General features: G+C 39.5%; 1 protein-coding gene across 3 annotated transcripts; it reads left to right on the top strand.

Annotated features, from left to right (window-relative positions):
• The first annotated feature begins 1,217 nt into the window (after positions 1-1,217).
• Positions 1,218-15,139, top strand: LOC138012614 (synaptotagmin-1-like). Of its 3 annotated transcripts, none has more exons than XM_068859436.1 (7): positions 1,218-1,350; positions 8,122-8,373; positions 10,387-10,559; positions 11,645-11,775; positions 12,005-12,359; positions 13,379-13,511; positions 13,831-14,389. In XM_068859436.1, the coding sequence occupies exons 2-7, from the start codon at positions 8,184-8,186 to the stop codon at positions 14,244-14,246; spliced, it is 1,398 nt and encodes a 465-aa protein (XP_068715537.1). In that variant the 5' UTR covers positions 1,218-1,350; positions 8,122-8,183; the 3' UTR covers positions 14,247-14,389. The 3 variants fall into 3 exon arrangements, with proteins under 3 accessions (XP_068715537.1, XP_068715535.1, XP_068715536.1); XM_068859434.1 differs by lacking the exon at positions 1,218-1,350 and adding an exon at positions 2,649-3,037 and having other exon boundaries at positions 13,831-15,139; XM_068859435.1 differs by lacking the exon at positions 1,218-1,350 and adding an exon at positions 3,924-4,016.
• Positions 15,140-18,346: the final 3,207 nt, after the last annotated feature.

The following is an 18,346-nucleotide window of genomic DNA, read 5'->3' as shown; positions in this document are numbered from 1 at the left end:
GCAATAAAATTTACGACACGAAAACAACATTAATTTTGAAGTGCGAATATAAAAAGTTACGATCAGCAACAAACATTTTGAGGGATTTCTGCTACGTTCAATGTTGTTATTGTACTTTTGGCTGCACAAGCAAATCGCAAAATCGAAAGTGACATCGAATTCAGCAGGCGCCGTGATCAAGTTACCGCGGCGTGTTTTCTCGCGAAACAGTGAAGCATCTGTGTCAAATGATGGCAAGATACAAGGTTTTTGTTAGTTTTCTTTTTCTTTCAAGTGTTAAAAAGTTTGACAAGAAATGTGCGAATTCAACACAAAGATCACAATCGCCCAACTCTTGAGGTTGACCATTGTTTCTGCAAAGTCAAAAATTTACTCTCCAAGACGAGGTTATTTATCACCACTTTATTATTCATCAGCGTCACAAATTTTTGCTGAAAATTCTCCCGTATCCCATTTCAATCCACGTATGCAAATGTGTTAAGATCGAAAATTAAACATGATTATAAAATTAACAAAGGCTGGAAATATCGCAAAATCCTTTTCCAGCGGAAACTTTATTGAAGCAAACAACATAGTTGCTATCAGAGGCAAAAACCCTTCCTATTTCAATTGCGTGCGTGCAAACAAGAGAAACAATCCGTGTCATAACGCATATGCAATCAAATAAATTTCTGACAGTTCACATCAAACCCTTTTCGAAAGAACCTTGACCGTCAATAATGACGCAAAAAAGAGACAACAAGCTTTCATTCAGTTCTTCAGTTCTTCAGTTTTATTACTCGGTAAAGCTTAAGTTCCTATACACCAAGATAAAATGAAAAATAACTAGCAAACAAATAATGACGATAACAATGACAATAATACTTATTGCTACTACATTATAAAAATTCATAATTAATCATATCAAGTTGAGATCTAAATTGGGAAACGGACGTAGAGTGTACAACATGAGCTGGGAGCAAGTTCCAGTCAATAACAGTTCTGGGAAAAAACGAGTATTTGAAAACATCCAGTGATGGAGAAAAAGTGTTCAATTTAAAATCGTGTTTCCTTCGAGTGGCCGTGGTGCAGCGGGTAACTTAATCCTCAGGTGGAATAGCAACCAGGCCTTTTAAAATTTAAACATCAAGATCACTCGGTCACGTTTTCTTAGTGATGACAGGTCTGGCCATTTTAGTTTCTGCAATAATGCTGACACGCTTTGTTGCCATGGGTAGGTGTTAAATACAAAACGGATAGCGCGTCTCTGGATCTTTTCGAGCTTATCAGGGTTGCGTTTAGTGTATGCCGGGGTCCCAGACCGAGCTAGCATAGCAGAGGATGGGTCTTACAAGGCTGAGGTAAGCTCAGGTGAGCATTCAAATAATTCTTCATTGTCACATTTCCAAATTTTTCTTACCTTTGTAGAGTTTTGTACAAAATAATAGGTAATGTAAATTGCCAGACAACTATTATACGACTTGAATAACACTGTGATGCATTCAAGGCGTTCGATTCCTTCAATGTTTGTTAAATCCATAAAAAGAAATTTGCCATTTGAGTTCAGTGTTTGATATAACACCAATTAGTAAAATATTAGAAACAAAGCTCACTTGAGATCCAACGGCGAAAAATGAAATTGTTGTCGAAGACCATTTACTTGTCGCTTTAAAGATTCCAAATATTCACTTTTCAGCGCCTGTCTTGTTCATCCAATTGACGTTCCATTCTTGAGTTCCGTAAGGGTATATTTTCCTTAAAGATCCACTAAAACGCCATTCGCGTTACAACGACTCTCGAAGCCATTGCAGATCAATTAAATATTCTACTGCGTCAACCTGATCAAATCTACCCATTTCTACTACCCCATGAAGCCTAGCAAAAATACGCGCAGACGACTCTGCCCACAAAGACACTAAGTAGTAGGGGAGTGACAGGAAAGACTTTTCCCGACACGGAAAACAAAAAAACACGACCAAATGCTACGCAGATTCCGACTGGGTTTAGCAACCCAGTAATTAGGATAGTACGCGCATTCTCATAGGTCAATAGATGTGTTTAGATGAGAGTATGTAAATACGGCTGTGACATCACAAGAATTTTGATTGGTTACAGAAGTTGTCAGACGCGCGTTTTGATTAGCTGGTAGGAAATGTGAGCCGCGTACCAATAAATCTGTTTCAATCAAGAAGTCGAAAAACCCAGCATTTTCCTTCATTTGTCAAATTATTTTGGAGAAATATTTTATAAAAGCAATAGACTTTTTGCGTGTTTACAAAGCCTCATCTAAACAGGAGGGGGAGTTGGGAGATTTCTCGACAGTTCTGCAAACCCGAGACACGGTCGAAAGTTTGCAGAACTGTCAAACTGTCTCGAAAGCTCGTCGATGACAATGTTTATTATGAAGAAAATGGAAAATCAGTCCCTTTTTTATCATAAAGAGAAAATTTCCTCCGTGGCTCAAGGACTCGTAAATTCATCACCACTTTTTCTAGCCCTTGCCATGAGAATGATTGAGAACAATCGTCACGGTACTGAATACTGTGTTTGTTGTGTAGCGAACATTGAATGAATGTGATTCTAAAAAGGCAGATGGTCCTGTGGTGATGAATAATTAAATATGTTGCACCGGATGGAAATAATACGAATGTGCGCATTGTTTACGAAGTGCTTTTGGCGTGGGCAGATGATAGGGCAAAAGAAATGTATGAACCTCATTCGCTGTATTTTTTTCATTTGCAGTTTTTGTTAATCATAAACTCTTCAATTCTTTTCCCGGCAGAGGGAAATTTATTCCTTCCATTCCTGATTTTTGTTCGAACGTAGTGTCAGGTTGATCTCCCTCAAAACTGGCCTGATTTCTTCTTTTGCGGTAAAAATGAAGTAGATGACAAGATACTATACATATTTTAACGACTCCTCGTTTTATCGAACAGTTGCCGTTCGGCGTTAAGCCGCAATGAAATAAGGATTTGTCGAAATTAGCATAAGTGTGGATTTAGTGCGATCGAAGCGAAACGATGAAGGAGGACAAGAAACTTGGAAGAACATTTTTAAGGTAAATTAATTTATTTTCTAGTTCGCTTCTATAGTTTTGATATTGTTAACTATTTGAAGCACCCACTCTTTTGTCAAAGTAGTCGACGAGCGGGGTTTATTTTGAGAGCGAGTTTTCACTCTAGCTGATTGCCAGTTAATGCCTGCAAAAATATTAGGAACTATCGTATGTTTGAACACAAGAAAGGAGATATCTTCATTATTGTAAAATAAGTTCAGATGTATTTTACAACCGAAATATGATCTTCTACACCGTTAAGGATGATCTAGCGAAGATTCCCTGTTTTTAAAATCAATTTCTCTTCGTTAATCTGACTCTGAGTCGCACACGAATTCATCCATTTCTTGAATTTTAGAGATTCAATAGAAGCGAATATTATCTGCGAGAATACCGTGTTTTTCGTCCCAAACCGTAACCGCTTGTGCGTTTCATCAGAAGAAATCTCTTATTTGTTTTGGCCCCTCAAATATTTTCACAAATTGAAATGTGGACTCTTTTCGAAACACCAATCCAAAATGGATCGTACATTTAATCAATATTAGCCAACGATTTGTGACATACATTTACGGTTATCAATCACTCATTTTGGCAGTTTAAAAATAGACTTTGTTTTGATGGAAATTGCATTTCCATTTCCATTTCCCAAGATAATTCGCTTTCGGTTTTCTGTTTGGCAAAATGTTCTAATCTTTGGCCTTTTGAGTGTTCGAAAACCTTATTTCGAGTCTTCTTTATGGATCCCGAAAAAGGATGAAAAATATTAGTGTCCTCAAAGAGAAATAAAGAATTGTCATTTGGCGATCACGATAAAATTTGAAGGCTTCAGTTCCGCCAGTTTTGATGAGGCATGCGCAATCGATCGCCGTTCACAAAGTTAATTATTTGTGTAATCAGAGAAAATGCAGTCAAAAGAAAAGATCGAAAAATTTGTATTTCTTTTTCTAAGATTATCGAATCTGGGGTTTGCTAGCAGGCTGTGGTAAGTTTTGTAAGGCGTTTTGGATAGAGAATTGGATACAACACCCACCCAAACTATTTTAATCCACCTTTCCCATTTTTTGCATTTGCTTATTGATCTGATAAAGATGAATATTTAACTGAGTAATACATATTTAAGTTGTCTACCTTAATTTAAGTAGAAGGGTCTTTGCTTTAGTTTCTCGTTATCTTCGTGACCTTGCAAAAAAGCCTTCTCAGTTAATAATTCTGCTCTCCAATAATCAACTGTTGTATGAGTATCATGCTGCTTCTGCACCATATTCAAGAAATGCGAAACATTTATTTGAAAGTCAAAAAGGAAACTGTAAACGTGGAGAGGACAGAATGCGATTGTGTGAAATTAATTATCAACAAAACTAATTTGTAAACAAGGACAATTTATGGTAGTTGGAAAATCTTTTTGCATACAATTGCCAAAATTTCAGAAGCCTTCGATATTTTTCAATTTTTAGCTGACGTTATTTGTCTTGATAACTGCTGTGGGGACAGAATAACGCTAGGGTTTCAATAGCAATCTTCAGTTTTCAGTGTACCTATTTAAGAGTTGCGGATGATTTAGACCTAGGCCATTTAACATTATCAAACTCACCTCGACAAAAATATATAAATAGAATTTTCCTGTCACTGATCGCAGCTATCAGTACACTTAGACCCTAATTCGAGTACGAGATCAGGAAATCCATTCTGAAGCAAAGGTTTGACGAAAAATATCCGGAAACGTTCTTAGAGGGTAGGTAGCACCTTCCGACAGTAAATCAACAGAAATTTTTGTGTGGAAACATGATCACGTATTGATTATTTTATGGACGCAAACGAAAACTAAACATGATGTACATTGCCTTGAGTTTTCGGCCTTCTGTCAAAACGTCTATTTTTCCGTGTTGCACACGTTTTGGCAGAAAACTCTGCCTTCTTCAGTGCAAGTGCATGTTCATTATTTGCACACATTAGACATTTTTCTTTATGCTGTATTTGCATTGTACACATCAACATTTGTCATATATTTATATTCAGATTTCCCTCTTATGTAAGACTACTTACACTGAAGAAGGCAGAAGGTTACGCCGAAACATGTCTGCAACATTAATTAAATATCGTTGTTTTATATTTAAAAGTTCAAAACAATTGTTCGGAGCGGTCTGGTTCCGAGATTAAATATTATCTTTACAGTAAATACTGAAAAGCAATTTAATACATTTTAGTGTTGAATGTTCTGTAACCTAAGATACGCTTAAATGCGTGGTGTATCAAGATATAATTTAGACGAAACACAATTTCAGCATGTAGTTTTCTGAGTGCAAGGAGATATTCCATAAATTCTCTACTCTATAAAATGACTCAGATTAAGTTTGTGTAGGACTGATATTCACGTAATTTAGTTGAGGTGACGAGTTGAAGATGATGACAGTTGCCTCGGTTCGTTGCGTGTGTCTCAAAAGCAAACTTTTATTAAGTATGGAGACTGCTTTTAGATCAAATACAATTTGCACTTTACTTCTACTTAAACGTTAACGTGATATAAGGCCGTGCGCCACTCGATCTAGATTTTCGTCCCTTGAGGCCATGATGCCGATAATTTCATTATTTCTTACGCGCGCTAATATTGTAAAGTCACTTGATTGCAAATTGAACTGACATTTTGCCCAGGAAATGATTCCTTCAGTATCTCAGGCAGCCTATCAAAGATTATTTGACATTTATTATATAGATACTGATGAAATACCAGGATTTCTCTTTTTACTAAAAAATCATATCTTCACCGCGCGCAGAAAACGTACCATTTTTATCTTTCACATGTGAGGATATAGCTGTCGTCATGGTAACGAACACGATATAGAGGATATTACATGGCCGCGCGGGGATACGAATTTTATCTTAGTGCTGAAAGTATCTCTTACGAGTGAGCGAAGCGAGCGAGTGAGAGATACGTTCAGCACTCGAAGATAAAATTCGTATCCCCGCGCGGCCATGTAATATTCTCTATTTTCAACGATAGTCTATCACCCAACAAGAATTCGAACTAAATGAGGGGCGATGTATATAGCTCTGTTGCAACTACATCTCATATCCAACAAGGCCGAATGTAAATATTGTTTCCTTAAGTTTTGCCCTATCATTCTACTTCTCTTTTTCCTTTTAGCAAATCTTGGCTTCTAGCTGAAAAGAATTAAGCTGAGATCTAGACCAAGCTTCAAAAGACCTGCTTGCATAACAAAGACTTGAGTTCAATCCTGATAAATTAGTTTGAAACACAAACGTGACTGTGCCTTGTTAATTTATTGAGGACACATGTCTGTTGAGATGTCAAGTGAAAAACCGAGGCAAATTCTTACATTTCTATTTCCACCTGCCAAAAGCGTTTCAACGATGAAATGATATAAGAAATGGCTTGCACCCAGCATGGAAGAAAAATTATTGTTATACCTCCCAACTCAAATACGTTTTCCAATTGGAGGAGAACGTGCCACGTGTCTTGGATAAAGACTCACGAACAACGACTTGAACTTTCGACTCGCACGTGATCAGGTCGTGCACTTTTGAAACAGAGACAAAATTGTATGCCAGCCGCGTCAAGCAAATAATAGGGAGTTTAAGATCTACGACGCGACGGCAGCGAAAAAGTCACAAATTATGCATATTTAATGAGCAATTACAATAGCTTTGCACGCTCTGTGCGTGCATTTTTCAGTTTTGAACAATTTCTTTTACGTTTTCTGCAAATCTACGACGTGAAATTACCAATTCTAAAGTCAGGGAACGTGAACACAAGGCAGCGAATTTGAATTTTCTGTCGTAGCTTCAACACCGCACCTCCTAATTCAGTTCCTGGAAAGTTACAGTAGTTTTTAGAAGTCAGATAAGCCAACTTAATGACGAAAAAGATTAATTAACCTGAAGTTGGAATTTTAAATGACGTTTTCGTTACTGTCGCGTCGCAGATCTTAAACTAGGGAATTTAAGATCCACAACGGCGACGGTCGACGAAAACGGCACCTCAAAATATAACTCTCCTTTATCATAAGTCTTTCGCGATTATTCAGTCTCTTTCACGTCCTACAATGTGGGCGAAGTATCCTAAAAATAAATTGGTACGAGCGTTTTCAGAGTTATATTAGAAGATGAAAGATTCTCTGTTGCATGCTCACGTTGTCGTCAAAACTTCAAATTTGGTGATTTCACGTCGTCGTTATGCAGAGGACCGCTAAGATACTTGCTAAAATCCGTGCTGCACGTGCAGCACGATTATTTATGTTCTTTTTAACCAATGATATTATTGCTTTGTGGCGTTGTCGTAGTCGTAGCCGTCGTCGTTTCTTAAATTCCCTACTCCCTAATTTTTACGCAGTCATGGCAGCTAAACGGTTTCAAACAAGAACTGAAAAAGGAATTGAACAGTTTCTACGCGACAAAAACTCGAAATCTACTAACAAGATTTGTGACTTATTCTATATGCAAATTGATGGGATTTGTAACATTTTGCAATAAAGTCGTAAGCTGACATCCGTGTATTGTGCTATTTTGAGTTGGGAGGTATAAAAAAACACTTAATGACTGGCCCCACCGGAAACAGTGAGTTTTGTTTCCCAGAGACCCTCAATGTTTCCCGAGGCGATGGGAAACATTGAGGGTTTCAGGGAAACCTGAAAACTCACTCACGGTTTCCCTTGGGGCCAGTCACTAAGTGCATAATTATACAACTCGTACCTATAATAAGGTAGAAACTGAAATTAAGCTTCACTTTCAGTTTTGTATCTTCCAATACGACAGCTGAACACCGGTTTCATGTATCTTTAGACAGATCTTTTTAAGAATTGCTTCCCAAAGTCTTCTTCTTTTTCACTTTTATAAAAGAAGTATTTTGATTGCTACATTCCGCCAAGATTTGTTTTCAACAGTAAGGAAATACCATCAAATACCAAAGGAAAAATCTGTATGTTTGCCAAGTCAAGAATATTCGTTGTGTCATTTTGATTTAATTGGGTTTGTTAAGTCTTGCTGTCATCATCAATATAGCTTTAAATACGTGAGTTTCAAGTTCATCAAGTTACCAGGCCCGACTTTTGATCTTTTTTTTTTTGCTTCAGTGTTCGCAGTGAATCCTCCTCCCATCACAGTTGACCGTGATAGCCTGGTCTGCGGTATAGTCATGGCATTAGGAGTGCTGTCCGTGTTATGCTGGAGGCGATTTAAGAACCTTTCCTTCATGGAACAGTTTCTTGATTATAGACAAGTTCCTAATGCAACAGAAGCCAACGGAGACACAGAAGTAATAAAGGAAAATGGTCATGTTGAAGAGAATAAAGAAACAGGCAAGGAAACTTGGGCTAAGAAAAAAGGTTAGTACTGTTGTCGTCGAAGCGAAAAGGCGTCATATATGATAGAAAGAGAATGGCTAAAAAAAGAAATAGTTATTCCAGTTTTCGTCTTTTTTCTTGTGTTTGTGTCGTACATCAGCGAACTACTTATCCTACTGTAAAACCGGCTTTTGTTGCAGGTAAGAAGTGACTTGAATGTATACTGATGACCTAACACGACACAAGAACAGAATTTACAACAGTAGTTATTTTTCTTAGGAACGGTGTGGTAAATCCTGAATTTCCATCGTCAACCTGTATTTGCATTTAGTATTAGGTGGCTCGATGGTGTTAGGGGTGATGCCCACGTAATTGGATTCACTCCAGCGGACGACAATCATGCAAGATGCGTGCATCGAGTTACATCTCAAGATGACAGTTATGTTTTTCCTACGGTACTCGCAGTAACAGTACGTAACGCGTTTGCGCATGTGCAGAAAAAGGCCACTCACGGCACTAGCTCTGGACACCACGCCAGAGCGTCTTACCATGAGGATTAAGCCAGTGATTTCGACCTGCACGTCGCTCATATAGTCCCCTACGGCAGCTTCAACCGTTGCTAATATATGTGATTTCGTGGTGTATATATATTTGGTGTTGGGATGCTGCATGCATTTGTCAGTTCTTTTTATATTCAAGTCACTTCTTACCTGGAACAAAAAACCGATGTTTCAGTATAATATTGCGTTCCCTAATGTACAACATAAACATTCTTCAGGAAAGGAGACGAAAACTGGAATACTTATTTCTTATTTCTTATTTCTCTCTAACCCTAACCCTAACTCTCTCAAGCAGTGGTTCGTAAGTCGGCGAACCCCAGAACGCCGAAACTATGGGACACATAGGTACGTTAGGTTTGTGTTGTTTGGGTAAGCCGTGGTATCTCAGCCTGTTGTAACGTCGGATGTCGATCTTGTCAGCTTTCTTACGTTGAAGTAGTTTATTTGTTGAGTTTTTGTTAAATTTGTTCTGGAGGTGAGTGGATGAACTTAGTGTAGGGTTGGTTCTTTTCATGTGTATTTTATAAAACCCCAATGGTTGTCAAGTCTAGGCACTAATTATAAATGGTTAGCATTAGGGTTGGCTTTAGGCATACTGCACGGTGCATGATAACCGATTTCACTTTTCTATCTCAGAGCTTTTTAGAAGGAAATTGTTCATTGATGAAGCTCCCTAGGAGAGCAAGGGGCAAACAATATTGAAATATCTTCAAAGGAAGAAAAGAACTGAAACATACATGATGTATCTTTTGCTTACTTTGACTTCAAAAGCAAGTGAAAACAAAACTTTGAAAAGTTAGGAAAAAGGATTTTATAATCTATTGATCAGAATCCATGAATAATCAAATAAAATATTTGTTTTTCTTTTAATTTTGCTGAGTCTATTTGTAGTGATAAATCCAAACTTTATGATTATTTTGGCACAGTCCCCTTCAAGTTCTACAATTTGAGCAAGTAGCACATTTGAATAAAGGGGGGTTCCCTTATCCATTTTATTACTGAATTTTCAGCGGCACATAATCCTGAAGTTCGAACTTCTTCTTTTTCTTCTTCTCCTTCAAGTCTATGATAACTTCTGACCGCAGACTGTAGACTGCCTACAAATAGCGCTTATAACCCATTTAAAATAGTGCTGATAAACAGTATTTATCAGTAAGCACCCATTTTAGAACGGTTAGCTTTCAATAACTGTGATTTAGGGTTAGTCTGCAGTCCTTGGTCTGCAGTGCCAGACACCGCTCGCCTTCAATGTCTGGCTTATCCACTTCTTCAAATTATTGATTAATTTTCCCGCTCTGTATTTGATGTAGCTGTGACTTGTCCACTCTTCTGTGGCTTTTTAATTTCTTTTCTCCACTTCTTGCAAGCCTGGATTTCAATTTATTCTCGGCAAAAAGGAAAAGCCAGACTCTCTAGTTTCTGTTACCCGAACTAAACCGAAAGAGAACTTTAAAAACCTGAAAACATTACATTGAATTTTATTTTAACCTCTCAGACCCAGCAGAGAAAAAACAAAAACTTCTGTCTCAACAATATCCTTTATCCAACCCTCCTCCATGGATTCCTAAACCGGAAGTCAACGTGGTGTCCGTTCAGCCCCAGGACTCTTCGATTAAGGACGACGACGAGGTTCCTTATTCCAGCTCAGATGAAGAAGATAGTATCATGGTAATGCTTTATAGATAAGTGGTGAAAAGTTAAACTCATACGTAGTCACATCAGGGTTTTTAAGTCATGTGCAGCATGTGAAAGTTCAGAATAAAAGACGTGGTAAATCAACAGAAACGTTATCATAATTTCTTTATCTTCATAATCAACGCCAGAAACAAGAAAATTGAAAATTGTAATTGTAATCAAATGAGATAAATGTGTTGACGTAAATTCTAACGAAAAGCAGCAGCTTATCACCAGGGCGGGACAACTGCTATTCTCACTTGAATGACCAGGAGTTTCCTAAATTGGCGACCCCCTTGTTTTCTTCTTGTTGAATTTATGCATTTCTGCAGAAAGGCTTTTGTAAATCTTAACTGTCTGAGAAAACGGTGACTCCTATGAAAGATATCGGAGTTATAGTCTCTGGGTGTTAGGCTCCTGATATAGCAATGGATATGTTGTTAAAGCAAACATGTTATAATGTCTATCATCGATATCACATCCTCTTAATCCATAGAAAACTTGAGATGACTATTTGGTTCTGAGCACACGATCTCAGTAGAATTGAACACTACAAATCCTCTGCGCGTGCTCAAAACAAAAGACTGGTGGTGACAGTCGTTGTCACCTCATCGACACCTCGCTAATCTAATTTGGTGGTAACTGCCCACTTGTGTGATTGTCTTTTTACTTGGACATGGTGGCGGCCAGCCCGAAACTCCATGGCTTCTCTGATCACTGCGCACAACTATAATTGCTCTATGGCTGCATTACATAACTGTTTTTTCTTTACTGCTAAGTTTATTTGTGGTAAAGAGAGATAATACGAATTCAATAAAAATTAAGTTGCATTAAGTAACGATGAATAAGATCATACCTAGAGGTGAGATGTTTGCTATTTTTTGTTGTGCAAATTTTATCAATTGTTTCTTTAGTTCCTAAGAACGCGACAACATATGAGCCGAAAAGCGTTTTGAAGATTGTTCTGGTCTTGACAGTAAAATTACACCATCAATCAAACGGTCGTTTGGGAGTGGTATCTGTGGAGTCTAGACAAAAAGGGAATTAAATTTTCTTTACGTTGATAATCTTGTTTACAGTCCACAGTTCATCGAGAAACCATGACGCCATACGATTTGTCAGATGCAGGCCCCGTGGAGCGATTTATTCCCCCAACTGAGGCAGATTTCTTGGGCCGAGTATACTTTTCTCTGCAGTTTGATCCAGTCAGGTATGAATGAAGAATACTTATGATTTCAGCGATTCCACTTGGAATGAGCTACCACATATCCTCTTAGATACTGGTGTCTAGGTCCCTCTAAAATTATGTCTTTGCATTTATCTTCTTTTAATTCATTAACACCACTTTCTTAATTAAAGGATTAAAGTTCTCCATGCCATATGATATTTGGAAAGTTTGCCAGCAAAGGATAAAATTGTACTTTTAATTTTTTATGCAGGACTGTCCTTGTAGTGAGGCTGATCAAAGGCGAAGAGTTTCCACAATATGTCGGTGATTCACCAAATGTTTTTCTCGAGCTTAAACTCGTCCCAGCCATGAAGAAAGACATTCTCAAAACAGACATTCATGAAAGAAATGCCAATCCCAACTTAAACGAGATTTTCGAATTTGGTTTGCCTTATGACCTGGTAAGGAAACAGAACTTGAGTTTTACCCTAATGTACATGGACAAATTTTCTCATCCCTTTCCTGTGGGGGAGTTGACACACCATCTGGATCACTTGGAAGTGGTTGGAGCTGGAACCGTTCGAGAAGAAATAATTGTATGCAGAGAAATACAAAAGCTACAACAGGTAAATGCTTGACTCACCTTTAGGGAGCCTTACCATTGATGAATACGTCGTTATCTTGCGTGAAATACACAGGATGGCAGGAACCCATGACCCGGAGCCTACAACTCTACTGTGTTCGTGTAACGGCGTTTTCACAGGCCGATTTATTTTTAGATTGAATTTCCCGCGAATGAGACTCCCACAGGAGCCCGATGACCAATTACAAGAAATTAAGCTGACGTCATAGGGTCGCCGAACCAGAACTGCCTTTGTTTTTTGACCTAATTCGCGGGAAGGGCTAGTCTAAAAATTAACCTACAAGGGCACCCTGAAGGACATCCTCAAGCGCGGAGTTGCCCTCGGAACATGGAGAGAAATCGTAACAGATCGGCTAGCCTGGCGGAGACTCACATCTGACATCTGTGATAAAATAGAAATTGAGAGACGGAACAGGAATATAGAGAGGAGGGCCAAGCGTCACGATAGGGAGAGGAGCAGATAGTAATCTGGAATCCTCACTGGGACTGAACTTAGTTTTCACTACAAGAATCTTGTATTCTTGTACTCTCGCCCTCATGGCCTCTGAGTCAATAGCCTATTCGGCCTTCGGCCTTCGGCCTCATGGGCTATTGACTCAGAGCCCATTCGGGCTCGAGGAATAATTGTTAAATATTGTGAAAACGCCGTTTCACAGACGCTGTATGGACGTTGCACGCTCCAAATGGGCTCCTGGGATGGTCATTTTCGTTCCGAGTCCTAACCGCGTTCAAGGAAGGAACCGAAGCCGAGCGCACGCCAGACGCTTGAAGCCTCCTGGGTAGAAATAAAGAGTGGCAGTTTGGTGGAAGAAATGAGAGATAGATCCAGGATTAAACCAAATTATTTTTTTGGATTGCTTCGCACTAAATGAGTACTTTTCGCCTGCATGGTGACGAGACTTTTCCCCGGTACGTTTTGCTACATCATCCGAGTATAGTAATCCTATAGTATCAGTTTGTTTTCCTTTACTGTGGCAAAAATTCTTTCTTTGTTATTGGCAGGTCAAGGATCAACCACGTGATTTGGGATTCGGTCAGGTGCTGTTCTCACTCATGTTCATGCCGTTGACCCGGCGTCTAACCATCGTGATTTTTAAGGCGCAGCACTTGAGGATGGTTAAAGAGGGCTTTCCAGGTCAGAATTACTCACAAAATACGGATAAATATACTGGGAATATGATACGTCTTTCTCATCCTTAGAGTTACCCGACGCTCCTAGCCACAATATGCTAAGATGCCCACTTTACACTAACCTTACAAGCACAAGAATGAATGTTGCAATACAACGAAATGAAGCAAAGCCAAGGGTATTGTCTTCCTAAAATAACTATAGAGAGTTAGGGTTAGGGTTAGGAAGCCAAAAGCTGTTTCCTCGCAAGGACACTCATTTCGTACCGTAAATCGTTTCTGAGGCGTTAGTTTAACGAAGTATTTGTTTGCTTCTCTCCTTTCAGCAATATACGTCGAAGTAGTGATGATAAATGTCAGGAAAAGACAAAGAAAAAGGAAGCCAACGACACTACGAACAGGAAGCTTGTTTCCAGTTTACAATGAAGCCCTTGCTTTCGATGTCGCGGATGCTAATTTAGAAGACATTCGTCTGCAAGTTTTTGTCAAGCAGGAAATGGAGAGCTCTCCCGATCAAGTTATAGGACGAGTTGTGCTGGGAACAAACGCTGACGGCTCAGAACTGCAGCACTGGAAGGAGGCTATGACTTCCAAGAAACCAATCGCACAATGGCACAGTTTGCGAGAATATCACTCCGCTGACCAATCCATAGACGGTGTCATATCTCCGACGCATAAATCTGTTATATCAAAACGCAAAATTGCTCGGTTCTTTAGCACTTCATCAGAGGATGAATGTTGAACATAATAATGAACTGCTTATGGGCAATCTGTCAACTTAAAGAAACGTGATTTTTTTTACGTTTTGCGCGCTGGTTGCGAAGATTCAATTCATCGAAAGGCTGGTTTCCAATGATGAATAACGCATAGCAAGAGTGAATTGGATAAGAGTGTTGTTATGGGATGGATGGGCTCCCCAGCACAGTCACAAATGAGTGTATTTTTAGAATACCCGTTCCTGCGAAAATCAGTTGTCACGTCCCTGAAAAAACATGGCAGAATCAGTCGCGCGTGACATGGCTTCTGCTGATTGGTTAAAATTGGCGGCCCTTTATTTCTTTCGAGCGCAAAGTGTATCTAAATATAAATGCATTTGTTACTGTGCTCGGGCAAGACCGCAAAGTAATAGATCAACACTCTTATCTAATTCACTATTGCGCATAGCTTGAATGATGAATTTTTTTTACAAACTGTTTAAGTAATTTGTGCCTGTAACCGTGATAAGAAAGACATACAAGTTGTAATATTGCGACGTGGACCCGACGTTGGCAAGAGATATCCAAGTTAGGGACTGCTGACACTGCTTTCGAAGTACCGACTTCATCTTTTACTCTCCGTACATTATTGGCGAGAGGATAAATCAATCGTGTTTACAAATACTTAAATGTTAAATGTTTGGGCTAACAATTCAGGCCGTAGCAGAACTTTGATTTGCTGAAGATGGATTAGCGTTACGGGATCAATTACCATGACAGCCAAAAGGATTTTTATTATTATTATTATTATTATTATTATTATTATTATTATTGTTAGATATTATTTTCCTCGCTTCCAACAACCTGGGCATTTAACATTAATCTTCACCATCATTACAAGTACAACTATTACAAGCAATTAAACGGCAGAAGCGGTGAGAGCACTAGCCTCCCACACCTTTTTTGGTTCTGTACTCTGCATCGGGGGGGAGGGGGGGGGGGGGGAGGCGCGGAGGTCCAGGTTCGGGTCCTGGCCGGGCCAGGTTCGGGTCCTGGCCGGGGAGATTGTGTTATGTTCTTGGGCAAGACACTTTACTCTCACGGTGCCTCTTTCCACCCAGGTGTATCCATCTTCCGTGTCCACTCATCGGATTCCTCCTCGAGCGCTTTCACAGTATCGGCCGGGGCCACTTTCTTTTACGACACCACAAGGCACAGAGCAAAAAACCCTTCCTATCGTTGCGCTATTGGTCCGCGACCGAGAATTCTTTCGTTGTGTTTTTCCCCATCTGGTGGCGCCAAAAATAATAAGTGCTCGTTGCACCGAACCACTGGTCCCCGACCAAAATTCTATCCTTGTTTTATGTCTACGTTCCATTTTTTTTCATTTGTTGATCGTTTTGTGTCGTTTTTTTTTTCCTTGTTATAAAAAACAACGGTACTCGACCGGATTATTCCCTTTTCCGTCTTTTATCAACTTCCTTCTGGCTTAGAGCAAAGGTCATCGACCTATTTCAGTTCTATAAGTCCTCAACTGATGTCCCCAAGACGCCACTACGTTGCACAGAGCAAAGGTCCGCGACCTATGACAGCTGTATCAGACCTCGAATTATACATTACGCCATCCCGTGGCACAAAACAAAAAAGGCAACAACCCAAAACAACTCCGTCGGACCTCGACCGAATCATTCCTAATCAGACACGCAACGGATTGCAAAAAATCACCGTGTCATTCCTCGAGCGAAACAAATAACCTCTCAAAGTATGAGACAACACAAAACTACCAAACACCCAAACAGAATAAAACAAGTGCCACCATAACGAACCACTGAATACAACCACTATCCCCCAAGGAGTTACAAAAACCGCCCCATGAAGAGGAGCAAAACGAATAAACAACAGAGCACGTGATCGAAACGCGAAAATTCCAAATTTGAATCACCAACCAACAGAAATATAATAACCAATAAAATAGCCATTAAACCCCACCAAAAACGAGAGTTTAAATAAAACTAGAAATACCACAAGGGTTTCCGTCGGATTCAACACAGTCGCATTATCTTGGGACGCAGCCTCGCCACTCCCGGTCGCCCCCAAATTCTGAACAGCTTGCGCAAACTGTTGCCGTTGATGTAGGAGCTTGCTCAGCAGAACCTTGAAGAGGGTGTAAAGCTTCCTGGACGAACGCGCAGTCATCGCGGAAACGACTCCAACCAAAGTTAGTCAAACTGACAACCTTGATTAATTGACCATTTTACAGTGGTGTGTTTAGTTACCTGACCTATGAATAAAAGAGAGGCTGGAGTTGACCTTGTTTTGATAGAACTCTCACTGCTTTTCTTATGTAAATTATTACTAATTAGCATGACAATAATATCATTAACATAAGAAAAGGAGGGAGGTCTGTATCATAACAAGGTAAACACAGCCTCACTTTTATTTAAAGGCCAGGTAACTAAGCACACAACTGTAAAGACGTCTATTAACGCACACTTATATCGCATGCCCGAAGTCACGCGAGGTGAATATCGGTGAATAATTGTTTTAGTGTAATTACATAGGTGATTATTTGAAAAAAATAATTTCTTCGTCTTTCAGGAAAGGAAACGAAAGGAACTTTATTTAAGTGTCTAGTCGTTCACAGCGGAACATACCTATATGGTCCATATATAGTACCCCCCCCCCCCCCCCCCCGGGTCGCTTACAAGAGCTTCGACTGTAATAATGAGATATAAATAGTAATTAAACGCGATAATCGTACGCAACCCTCATTCTCTCTAGGGTATGGTAGATAAGCACGAGATGTAGTCACGGTCTCCTCTGCAGCCGCAAAGGCCGAAGTCACGCAACGCTCCTCGTCCGAGCGTTGCGTGACTTTGACCCGAGCGACTGCAAAGGATTGACTAGAAATGTGGTGAAGTGCAAATTACTTCATTAAAAATAGACGCCAATAATTTTTTTTAAAATCCAGCAATTTTCTAGATTGGGTCATACGTCGTGAATATTCCTTTTCTTTGGCCAAATAACCTTATATAAAAAATAAGTCGCAAACAGCGGTGCCAAACGTTATAAACAAGCGCATTTTTTGAAATTCTTTCCTTGACGTTTCGTATGCTTCGACATACATCCTCAGGAGTGACCATTCAATGCAAATTTGAACTTTTTGTATGTAACATGAAAAACTAATTAATGGTTTCAAGACTTTTAATCTGCTCTTGCGGATCATGTTACTTCAACTGGGCACAACTTGAAATGGGACCATTTTCACCTTTTAGCGAAAGGTTGTTCTAACATGTAATGTAAAATAAAAGAAACACATTTTAGGACGTATACATAACCGTGATGGAACCCAGGTCCATGGACCACCCCTGTGGACCCTTCATTTTGTAAAGGTACCAGCAGAGAAATTTTCGGACGAATGAGGAAAGCAATCCTCGCCCTTATCCACCTGACAGCCCAGGACTACGACTTATGTCACGGCATTAAACATCTATGTAGACTACTTTTTCCGCGAAAAAAAACTTCCGGTTATGACATCAAGTTAGTTTCTTGAGATTAGTCATTGGGCTTGGGCTTGGGCTCGGGCTCCCGCTCTCATTCTTAACAGGAATATAGGGCTGTTGTTCGCTTATAGATGGTTTTCACTCACGTGACTTGGCGGCCATATTGGTGTGCAAAACAATACAAAATGTATGCATGGAATATGCATTAAAAAAAAAAAAAGTTTGGTTCGAACGTCTATTGTTCTTGTACACCAACATGGCCGCTGTGACGTCACGTGAAAACGATCTATAGTTATGGGCTAATGATTTAAGCAATTGTCTCTTAAAGACACCTATATCTATTTCAAATTGGTGGCTTCAAAGGGATTCGTTTATAACGCATACTTCAAATATACATTCAGATAATTCATTGCGTCGTTCACCGGAACAAACGAGCCCAACACAATTGACCAGTGTGCCCAACCGTCCTTACATCGCAGGGGTCATGGCTTCCACCTGAATTTTTCAGATTTTTTCAGAGACAATTGATGAAATTGTCCACTGAGATAAGTGAGAGGATCACTTGTCTCTTTCTCTCTCTCTCTTAAAGATCTTTCTGCTTTTAGCAACACAAAATGAGGGATGGTCCATGGACCGGTTCCATG

Source organism: Montipora foliosa, chromosome 8 (genome assembly GCF_036669935.1).
Source record: "Montipora foliosa isolate CH-2021 chromosome 8, ASM3666993v2, whole genome shotgun sequence".
NCBI classification, from domain to species: Eukaryota; Metazoa; Cnidaria; class Anthozoa; order Scleractinia; family Acroporidae; genus Montipora; species Montipora foliosa.
The sequence above is the reverse complement of the archived record's forward strand: the minus strand, read 5'-3'. Positions and strand labels throughout refer to the sequence as shown.